Source organism: Toxorhynchites rutilus, chromosome 2 (genome assembly GCF_029784135.1).
Source record: "Toxorhynchites rutilus septentrionalis strain SRP chromosome 2, ASM2978413v1, whole genome shotgun sequence".
Taxonomy (NCBI): domain Eukaryota; kingdom Metazoa; phylum Arthropoda; class Insecta; order Diptera; family Culicidae; genus Toxorhynchites; species Toxorhynchites rutilus.
Window position 1 is genome coordinate 198,601,287 of NC_073745.1, and position 12,191 is coordinate 198,613,477.

Below are 12,191 nucleotides of genomic sequence, written 5' to 3' on the forward strand. Positions count from 1 at the left end.
AGTACACTCAGATATTGACTTCATCGCAGTCTTAATGGATCTGACCATGCGTTCCCAGGCACCTCCCATATGGGAAGCTGCCGGTGGATTGAAGAACCAGGTCGTGTGAGTATTTGTGAACGTTGTAGCACAATCTTGAGCGATTGTTTTTCGCTGCTGTATTTCCTCATTCAGCTGACGACTGGCTCCAACAAAATTGGTGCCGTTGTCCGTGTATACTTCCGCTGGAGCACTCCTCCTCGCTATAAATCTGCGAAATGCCATGATGCAAGACCTCGAGGAAAGAGTGTGTGCGACCTCCATATGCACAGCACGAGTGGTGAGACAGGTAAATAGCACTGCCCATCTTTTCACTATGCTACGGCCAACTTTCACCTCTAATGGTCCAAAGTAGTCCACTCCCACGTAGGTAAAAGGTCTAATAAATGGAGTCAGACGAATTTTCGGGTGCGGGGTCATCATCGGGGGCAGGTTGCGCCTTCTTCACCTTGCAGAGTTGACATTCTTTGGTAACCTGCCGGATAAGCGAGCGAAGATTTGAAATGTAAAATAGTTGCCTCATTTCGTTGAACACGGTTTCACCGTTCGCGTGAAGAAATCGTCGGTGAAAACTGTCCGTAAGGAGGAACGTGATTAGATGATCTTTAGGTAATATGATAGGGTATTTAGCTGCATACGGGGCTTCAGGAGCCGCCCCGATTCGGCTACCCATCTTGATAATACCCAGTTCATCCAGAAACGGCGACAGCTTGTATAACGGACTGGATTTATTTACTGTATGGTTGGCTCCAACATTTAGTTCTACTACTTCGTCGCTATACACTTGCGTCTGTACTTGTCGCCATAGTGTCACTTCGGCTCGTTGCAAATCTCCGCTCAGTAAAGTAGAGTTTTCATCCTTTGAGACACGCTTCAGCATAATATTCACGGCACGATGCACATATGCTGTCGCTCGCAGCATACGGTTCCAATTTGAGAAACGGGATACATCTATTAGCGGCGAAGAGAATTTGTTGTGATGTACATATACTGCCCGTAACTCTTCATTTGTAGTGGAACTTTCTTTCACATTAGACGGCCAACGGTATTCTGGCTCGAATAAGAAATCTGGCCCGGAAAACCAACGGTCCTCGGGTTTAAAACTAGGACCGTCTCCCCATTTCGTCGCATCATCTGCCACATTTATTTTTGATGGTACGTGTCGCCACTCATCAATGCTGGTTATAGAGAGTATCTCGCCGATTCGGAACGCGACAAACGGATGATACTTGCGACTATCCGAGCGCAACCATTGATAGTTTTTACTTTTATTTAGCTGGTTCTTTCGACGCAGCTTGGGTCGTCTGTTGAGGGATCTCTGGGGAAACTTCGAACAATAACTCGCGACGCGGAACACGGAACAAAATGGTGGACACAATGGTGGAAAAGCACAATTAAATACAACACTTTTTATCGTCGGCGGAAAACAAGACTTGCTACGTAAAACCTAACAAACAAAGAACACCGCGGTTTGGATGGCCACATAATTCACGCTTAAGAATTTTTTTTTATGGCTCGAGCTCACCGGTTTCGTTGCGGCCGTTCGCTGCGTTGGTCGACTTTCGTTCTTCTTCGAGGGCTGGAACGATGGCGGGAACGGGACGGCTTCGGCAGGACTCAGGGACGGTCACACGACGATGGGGGATCAAACTTATTTCTCACGTCGCACGGCCGGATGTGACGATGGCCGGCGACACTAGTCGGTCAGAGAGTTGAGACGGCTTCTAATTTTTTCACACACGGTTCCGGAACCACTTTTTAAGAGCCTAGCAAAATTGCTATGCTAGCTCACGAGCACGTATAACCAGATCTCTTTTAGGTGGCGGGATTCTTTTAAAATTTCAGCAGCGATAACAACTGCGTTCGTGCTGTTCCAAATCTTCGCGAAGATTCCCGGATCCTCGCTAATTTCCTCCTCTCAACGCTTTTCTTTCCTTTTTAAATTCTTCGCTCGTCATTGAAATTCTTTCAACCTATTGAAGCTCTCGACCCTATTCAGGTTCCCTGGTATTTTTCCACTAAGGTTCGTTTCCAATTCATACACCGAGCCGTCCCCCTTTCGATGCGATGACAGAGAAGGCGACGACTACTCCGACAATACAAACACAACTTAATACTATTGGTTTCGGTTGGTGTCACGACTAATAAAAAAACATTTAAAGTAGCATGCTATACCTGGCCAATTAAACCTAGCACTTGCTTTTCACATATAAATGAATAAATAAACAATGAACTGAATAAACCAAACACACAATTGTAAAAAAAACTTTGAATGTATAAACAAATAAATAAATAAATAAATAGATAAATAAATAAATAAATAAATATATAAATAAGTAAATAAATAAATAAATATCTGTCTTCCCTACTACTAAATAAATAAATACAAAAAACTAACTAACAAAAAAATAATCCATTGTGAAACACCAACCTGAGGGTCTGCGATTAACTGTTTATTTGGTTTATTACAAAAATTGGACTTATACGTCATCTTTTACTACTACAATTAATTACAGACACCCAACACTACATTTCTCTTTTTGTCATATGAGAAACTGAGAAAGGTCAAACACAAATTGTGGACATGGACTGTGGATTGCTCAAATGACAAGATAGACAAATATTTAACTTTTTTTTTTTTTGTTGACAATATCAGTAAGCTCCAAACCAACGGTTGGCCTTTCCACCAAATTCCATATTGTAACACAACGTTTGGTTACACCATGCGAGCACTGTTGATGAGGCTGACCAAAGAAACCGCTGATTGACGGTTACAGTCAGAGATTGACTAATTGCTTGAGCTAACCTTGCCCCAATCATGGCCGCTTGGAGTTCCAAACGCGGAATCGATGGTGCGACTTTTGTTTTCGCAGCAACCAATGTACAATGCCACCTGACCCTTATCGTCAAATCGGAGATATCCGACACATGCGTACGCGATTTCACTCTCGTCAACGAAGATATGAAGCTGTATATTATCCGTAGTGCGAAAGTTTGTCTTCTGGAAGAAGCATCGAGGCACTTCAACATCCTCAAGATGCTCTATGAGTTCACTCCAGCGAAGCCATCGGTCTTGCAGTCGGTCGTCTATTGGTACATCCCAATCGGTCCCAGATCTCCATATATCCTGCATGAGCACCTTCCCGTTGACGACGAAATGTGCAATGAATCCAAGAGGATCAAAAAGCGTCATAACAGTCCGCAACACTTGTCTCTTCGTAGGAATACTTCGGTTCTCAATTAACTTTCTGATATGCGATTTTGTTGCTGCGTCGTATGTAAATACGTCTGAAGATGGCACCCACGTTAGTCCAAGAACCCGCTCTGTGTCCGCCTGCTTATCCAGGTTCATACATTTGCTCGAACCTCGTTGCGATTCACTCAATGCGTTCAGTACTTCTGGCGAATTGGAAAGGAATTTGCCAATTTCGAACCCTGCTGCTGCGTGAATGTTCTTCACTTCTTGAATCAGCTGATTTGCCTCCTGTATTGTGTTGGTGCTATCGAGAAAATCTTTGACATAATGATTCTTGATTATTCCTTGTACTGCTCTTGGATACGATTCTATATATGCCCTCGCGTTTTCGTTTTTACAAATTGTGCTATACAAGGAGAACAGGTCGCTCCGAAAGTCGCAACGTCCATAATGAATATCTGCGCCGGATCTACCGGATTATCCCTCCAGAGGAATCTCTGAGACTGTTTGTCTTCCTCCCGTATTGGTATCTGGTGGAACATCTCACGTATGTCCCCACTCACTGCGATATTTCTCTGTCTGAAGCGGGTCAACACTACCGGTAAAGAATTTAGTAGGTCCGGCCCTTTTAAGAGCATATCATTGAACGATACTCCATTCACTCTCGCTGCAGCATCCCATACTAGACGTATCTTGTTAGGTTTATTCGGGTTCGTGACTACTCCCAATGGTAGATACCATACTCTTCGTTCATCCGTATTCTCCAATTCGCCTTTCGATGCTTTGTGTGCATAGCCTTTCTGTTGATATTGCTCGAGCTGCTGTTTCACCATATCTCTCAATACCGGATTCCGTGTCAATCGTTTTTCGAAACTCGCCAAACTTTTCTGCGCCAACGGTAAACTGTTGGGAAGCACTGGGTTCTCGTATTTCCAGAGTAATCCAGATTCGAAATAATTTCCCTTTCGTTTAACGGTTCGATTGAGAATTTCAATTACTTGTTTGTCAGCCTCTGCCTCTGGCTTACTAGTCACCGTGCTTTCCTCTACAAAAAAAAAATGTTTCATGAGATTGTGAAGACGTTGATTGCTGATACTATAATGAAGGTTTACCCTTTCTACCATTTTTCCTGCTCCAGCTTGTCTCCCGAACGCACACCAACCCAGCCTTGTTTTAACGGCTACTGGACCGCAACTGTTACCCTAGCGCAGCTTCAACGAAGTTAATAGTCTTACGTGTTCTAATCCGATAATAATCTGTGGAGCCACGTCAGTATAACTTTTAACTGGCAGACCTCTAAGATGTGGAAACTGTTCTGCTAACGCCTCATAGCACATCGACTGCTTTGGAAGTTCCAACTTATGCACTGTTTGAACGTTCTCGATTGCATACTTTTTCGTCAGTCCCTTTCCAGAAATAGTGATGCTAATGCTACGCGAACTTTTCTCCTCGCGTGTCATTTTACTTGTCCATGCTAATATCAATGGATTCATCGGACCCTTAATTCCCAAGCGGTCGGCTACTTCTGCTTCTAGGAGTGTCGAACTGGAACCTTCGTCCAGAAATGCGAAAATGTCAGTTTGCTTCCCGTTTCCAATTATTGTCACCGGAACATATAAGAATAAGAATAAGAATAGAAGGAAAATGAACGGTTCGAATGGTGATTCTGATAAACCGTTCGATCATAGCTGGTCGATGCTACGGGATTACTCGATACTTTCGAAACACTGTGCAACAATGGATGGTGGTGGATACGACATCCATCTTGTCCACACTCCTTCTTCGACCGACAGGGCCATTTTCGGTGTGGTATTAAACAAGTGCGACAGAGATTCCTCAGACAGACTGCTTTCCATCGCCCATCGATATCTAACCTTTGAAAATCGAGGCAATCGAGAATACGGTGAATGAGACTGTCGCAATACGAGCATACTTTTATTGTCGACTCGGATTTTTCGTTCACGTTGGATGATTCTTGAGAATGAACAAACAAACTTTCTTTCTGTTTCGCTTTCTCTATTTTCGATGATTTCGTTGCGATCGGAGTATATTCTACGTTCAGCGTCAAATCAGACGCTAGATTCACTAGACCTGCCATAAATTCATTAAACGTCGCCAGATTGACATTCTCTCGTGTCTGCTTGAAACAACCCCACTGGATTTTTATGGACGCGGGTAGTTTCTCCACCATCTCTTGAAGTAACATAGGATTCCAAAGATGTGCATGCTGCCCAGCAATTATTATGTGATCCACTAAATTCTGGACTGCCAGTCCATAGGTGATTATTGTACTGAGACTTTCCGCCTTCGGCGGAGCAACGCTTCTAAGCTTCTTCAACAACGAGTTGATTAAAATTTCCGGACGGCCGTACAATTTGTGCAGGGTTTCCATTACATTTGGAACAGAAGCTGGTAGAAGAAGTCGACTCTTCACAGTTTCCAGAGCATGCCCTCGTAAGCACCGTTGAAGTCGGGCAAGATTCTCTGCATCGCTGTAGCCACACACTTCGGTTGTATTTTTGAAGGAGCTGTAAAACATGGGCCAATCTTCTGGATCACCAGAGAAGATCGGTAACTCCCGAGACAATACTTGCCGCGCTGCCAGTTGCGAGTTGGTTGGCCCTTGTTGAATCGTATGAACCGGCCAGCCAGGTCTTACTTCGTTCACTATTGACTGCACATACGGAGGCTGGTTTGGGCAGAATGTTCGCGACTGCGATGTCGATGAATTATATTGACTGAATGCGTTTCTCATATCACACGTGGAACGAATGTTCGAATTGGTCATTTCGCAAATGTTTCTCGTTGGGACATAATACGTCGACATCAAAGGTGCTGGACGCGAAGAACTTTCACCATATACGGTGGCATTTTGAAGCGGTTTTATCTGCTGAACGGAGGATAAATTTTGGCGTGATGACTGAATCAACTGGTCTGATGAAAACGTAATCGTCGCGGTAGATGGCAGGGCAGCCTTTACAACTATGGCGGGGGTATTCACATCCCGGAATATTTGGTCAACTGGCGCTGATTTTCCAATTTCGCTGGTGACGAAACTTTGTCGAGGTGATTCGGTGACAATAGCTGATGCTGTTTCTAATGTAGGAGCCGACGTCTTTGGGGTGGATGAACTTTGTGGACGCGGTGCTAGACTTTCGGGACTGACTGTGTCTCCAAAGCTATGTTTGCTTCCTCTCCACTAGCACCTAACTGAGTCGAGGCTAGATTATTCCATGGATGGCTTCACTTATCAGTGGTTCTTGTAACACCAATAGTGTTAATATGGTTATGTTTTGGAGAAAATTGATATTCCCTCAACCAGGGTTATCAATAATATTTTTCAAAAAACTAGAAGATGCTTTTAAAAAAAACTGGGAGAAAACTGGATCCTATAAAATTGGTTTATTTTAAGAAGTACGGATTTGATTTTTCTAAAATATTTTTTTACTTATTCCAATGCTTGTAAAGTAGTATTTCCTTCAAAGCGTATGTAGTTCATAAAATAACGAAATAAACCATAAATTAATTATTCGAGCAGATCAAAATACGTTTCCCCACACTCGAACATTACTGTGAAACAATATTTGAGGAGCTTTTCTTCCAGAACCTCTAGTAAATATGGTTTTATTTGGATAAAATTTTAAAAAATCTCGTATTTTTTGCTCGACAATGTGATTAATTGACGTACACGGTTTCTGATTATAGATCACTGCATCAAACCTAACAAAAGATTGACTGTTCTTTTCCTTCTCGATCGAACTTTGACATTTCTGACGGTCCAATTAAAAACAATCTTTCCCGCATGTTGTGACACATAAGATTTTCGGATTTTTATTTCGGCGAATGGTCGGTTGATGTAAATGGATGTAAACGGAAAGAAGATTACATGGTTTTCGAATTCACATCAATTAAAGTTGGAACAATTTGCTTTACGAAAAAAAAACATAGTTATTAGAAAATGAACTTTTTCATGTATTTTCATAACTGCAATCTATGTTATTCCGTAAGGAGTCACACACGAATTTTACTTTTTTATAGCAAAACAATTTTTGTAATTCATGTAATGCAACATTTAATTCTCTTTTAGCGTCGATTTCTTGTTGTAGCGGTGTCAATAGCTTTATTGTATTGGGGCCACCACCTGTGGCTTTAAATTCTCGCTTGTTGTGTGCTAGTGTTTTCTTTACCTTTCCCCTCATGCCAATCCAAACCTGTAATTTAAATAAAATCATTATTGTTTTGCAGGATATTTCAGCTTTAGCATTGGTATAGAAAGTTTGGCAAGTATAGCAATAGAAAAGAAAATTGCTGACAAAAGTAACGTACTAATTTACGCTGGCAGGAGTAAGCAATTTTATATAGGAAATTCGGTTGAAATAAATTCGAAGAGTATGATAAAATTTACTTATGAAAGTTATATGTATCATAAAAGAAGCACTTACTTTCTGACATTCTGAACCAAGACGCATTCTCAGTCTCAGTGCATTAAGCTTTTCTCTGAATTCCTCTAACTTTTCCTTCACCGGGATTATACTAGAACTGCCCCCACAAAAACCTCGAGCAATGTTTACATTCGCTTTCATTGGTTCAATGAGCCGTTGAAACTGGTGGTGATTTGTTTTTTCTTCTGTCCACTCAATTTCAGCCACAGAAATATGCGCTGGAAGTATGTTCAGCATTGTAAATGATAACAAGATTAATATAAATAATGCTGGATTGAACACTTACCTTGTATAGACTATTCTGGCGAACACCGTAAAACAAATATTGATCAAAACAAACGAACATGTGTTGCAAATAGCATATATTTAAGCGTTTCTGAATTGTTTCCCAAAGGAAAATATCAGGGACGCAAACCAAAACAAAATAAATATCTGAAGATATGCAACAAGCGAACCAAACAATTCGAAAAGTTCTGACACTTGCATCGATAGCTATCACTCGCTCGATGCTATCGAATTGCTCAGTATCTATAATAGTGAAATAGGTCTAACGAGCAAAATTCTTATCGCCTCGATTTCTATAATAGAGCCCATTATTTCGATTTACAAAATTACAAGGGGTTGTATCTAGGACACGACCGCATATTTTCGACGTAGAACTATGCAAATATATCATGCAATGTACTTGTTTACCACTTCGAATATTATTTTAGAATGCATCGAATTTTTTTCAATAGATTATGTTCTTCGTTACAAATGAATTTGATGAAGCCTAGGACTACCAAAATATTTGAACGGAAAAATTGTTCATTCACCTCTAGTATCTGAAATGACGTTTAACCGGGGCTTCTCAGTTTAAAAGTACGTTTTAAGAAAACATATTCCGGTCTGCACAACAACAAGCGAGTACAAAAGTACTCAACACCGAAAAATTACCCCCGACTTGCATGTATTTGCAAAGCGGATTTCCACAGGTACATCGATTTTGAAGTCTGTGTTGGGGAAACCGTAAATCGGACCAATCAAAACTTGGCAGTTAGGGCGTTTAGATAACGCTTGACATCTTACAGTTATTCAAAACGTAGTTCTACGTCAAAATACGAGATTTTGCTCGGAGTGATAGTGATTGTATAGAATCCTCGATTCGATTTATACAATATGACCCATAAATATAATTTGGAACATAGTGAAGAGCGATATAAATAACGTTTCAGGCAATGTTAATGAAAAAAAAAAATAGAAAACAACCGCTATTACTAATAAAGCCTATTTGCATTTTTTTTTTTTTCAAAAAAGGTTATTTGATTTAAGATTATAATCAGAATAAAACGGTTTCAATGTGGGATCTGCAACATTGAAACCGTTTTAGTGAACGTGAAGCAAATTGCGTTGCATCGAAAGAAAGATGCGCTGTCTGAGTCGAGAATTGTCTAGTATAGTTTTGTCTCATGAGAACTCATCTGGAGATTATATAGGAGGTCATCTGGATATTCATTCAATGCAGAATGATCGCTGGGAATTTGTTAATAAAACATTTTCAATGCGCTGCTGTAGTCGTAGCCGTTATATGGAATGGAAAAGGTTTTATATTGCGCTGACAACAATAGTCAAGTTGAGATAAAGCTGGATAAAGTACGATTGAGAAGGTTTCGAACTTTTGCCTACTATATTTTTTGAATATATGATTTGCGGAGACGAAAGAATCGAAAATTAACAAAAAAAAAGAACATGTTTTTTTCCTTTTTATCATTAAAAAACATCAAATATACAATAAGACTAATTTAAAATTTTCCTTTTTTTTACAATTAAAGGGCCTGATTCTCGAATACACTTCACGGTGGAAACGAAATAAACGGCACGCCATTGAACTACGTTTTACGAGTTAGTGAAGTGTCGAAGATAATGATGAGTTTACAGGCAGAATGAGCACTTTTCAAATAAAAAATCATTAATGAAAATTAACTTCTTCGTACCAAACTGGTATTCAATGTGCGTGGAAAACTTTGTTTTCTTCATGTGATATAATAATCTCATACAAAAAGTTAATCTGAAGATAATTTGATATTATAATGATAAATTTAGTGGGAAACTAATCTCGCATCCAGATGTCGACACCGTACCGTTGTCATCGCGAATGCGTTTCATACCGTTTCCACCGTGAAGTGTATTCGTAGTGTATTCGAGAATCTTCACAACGTTTGTTTCGATCACAACATTTGACGGATCCGGTATACAAATGAGATGTGTATGGACGTTCACTGTCCGAATTACGCCGGTGTGTTTGGGAAATTTGCAAGGATTTTGTTTCTCGCGAAGTCGTTGTTGAACATGTTGAGGCCGAAAAAGATGTAAGATGGGCAGTCCAACAGACTTCGGATGTGACTGATATTGAGAAATACATTCTTCTGAAATACGGGAAGACAAAAAAGCTATACACATTTCATGATCTGAGTATGAACAAAAAGTTGTTGTCGAAATGGCGTGGAAGTGAAGTTGGAGTCCACATATTTAAACATTCCATTGCGATTACATCACATACATTATGCCAAATTGTGAGCAAGAATTTACCGCACTTCGAACAAAAAGACAAAACAGGACCGCCAGTCACTCAGGAAATTTTCGATTTCGACGTCATGGTCTGCAAGTGGCTTATAATATTAACGAGAGTATTTCGTCATCTATTGATATTTTTTGTGAACGAATTGACTCTCTCGTTATCAATGTTTCGGATGTTCATGCACAAATACACGAACTTAAAGCTCAAGTGAGAAATTCTCGTTCATTGTTGGACGCAATGAACTCTTCGTTGCCGCCAGACGAAAACGAATTCAGCAGAAATTTAGCATCCAAAGTTACAGATGCTAACGATAATAATCATTTAATTTAATACTAATTTTCCTGCATGGATTTAACTGATGAATAAAATAAAGAACACATTTATCATTTTTGTCCTTTTTGACACATAACCGATGAATTCACCACCAGAAGCATATTTAACCGCATTTTGAAAACAGTTCTGTGCAATTATATAAGGTAAATTTGGTAAGCACGGCTTGAACAGTACTCGATAGTGGCATATACATTCTTTAAAGTTTCTCTTCAAATATCTCTTAATTAATCCGAAAACAACTTCAATTGGATTGTAAAATGGACTGTAAGCTGGTGAAAAGAGAGGAATTATTCCCAAAGAGCGCAAATATTGTATGATATTCACATCACAATGAATGCGAGCACCGTCCATCAACCACACTGAAAATTTATCTGGATATGATCGTACATTACCATTGAAAAGAGCAATTTTTCGACAGCAATCGAAAAAATTTTGACGCGTGAATGTACCCTCTGTTTCAAAACTTTCAACTATGCCAGCTTGCCCTAAAAAGCCGAGACACAAAATTCGTGGCTTCCTACTTGGCGTATCTGGATAGCTCTCCTTTCCAAGCCATTCCATATGCGTGTAATATTTTACAAATTGACGATGCGCTGATTGAGACTCTAATCTGCATGATGAACTGTTAGCAAGCTTCGTCGAGATACAAGATAGGATTTTTCTGGTTGAGGTTTATCAATCAAGTTCCTTTCTACATCAACATCAAACTTTCTAAAAGTACTCTGACGTTTGCTACGAGTTATTATTCCTTCTCGTTCATATTCCACAATCCAGGAACTGATGCTTGATTTGGACTTCTTGTAGATTGTACTTAACTGTGATCGTGATAATCCTAGGAAGTAGTAGCCATACAAACGATGATATTTTGTGTTGATATTAGCCCGACGATGCTAAACGTTTTCAATAATTGATTTTTCCATGCTGCTATTAATCGAAAATACTGACGAAATACGAGTAATTAGCAATAACGATAATTAGATTTGTCATTTTCGACATGTTTAGCTGTCAACGGCAAACGCGACAATTTTTACGACCGTTTCAAACGCGACTGTTTCGAACCGTTCTAATAATATAAAAGCAAAAGCAGCAGGTTTTCCATTTTCATAGTCTTTATTTTTAGATTTTCCAAAACAATACTCGGAACTTGACAGTTCAGTATAGTTGTATTGGTGAATCCGAGTACCAACCCGTGAAACATCTCAGGGCGAAACAGCTTTCGGGGCGAACTAGTGCGACACTGAGTGCGAAACTGAGTGAATAAAAAAACGTTTTAACAGCAGTTAGTGCGGCACTGGGGTTGAAACTGAACAAAAACGAATTCGCTATTAGTAGCCCCATCCGACCAAACTATCGGTCGATTAAAAAATCTGCAGTCTGCGTGAGTATTATAGGAATTTAACAAGTGGATATTGCCTTGGAAACACTAATTTTCTATATCCCGCACCATAATATTACAATTTCCATTAAAACATTGCTATATTGAATAGTGTTCCAACGTAGCGCCCTCGTACAATACGCGTGTTGTTTACAATGCTTGTGATAAAACTCCTCTCACATCGTTCTGCGAAATTCGCTCTCACAATTTGCGCATCACAATTTTGGTACGACATGCGATATGAAATAT

General features: G+C 39.9%; 1 protein-coding gene across 1 annotated transcript; it reads right to left on the minus strand.

Moving 5' to 3' along the window:
- Positions 1-418: 418 nt before the first annotated feature.
- Positions 419-6,023, minus strand: LOC129766588 (uncharacterized). The gene is made up of 4 exons (XM_055767162.1): positions 5,231-6,023; positions 3,614-4,280; positions 2,846-3,539; positions 419-1,357 (listed from the first exon to the last, which is right to left on the minus strand). Exons 1-4 carry the CDS (start codon positions 6,021-6,023, stop codon positions 419-421), a joined length of 3,093 nt encoding a protein of 1,030 aa, XP_055623137.1.
- Between the last annotated feature and the right edge of the window lie 6,168 nt (positions 6,024-12,191).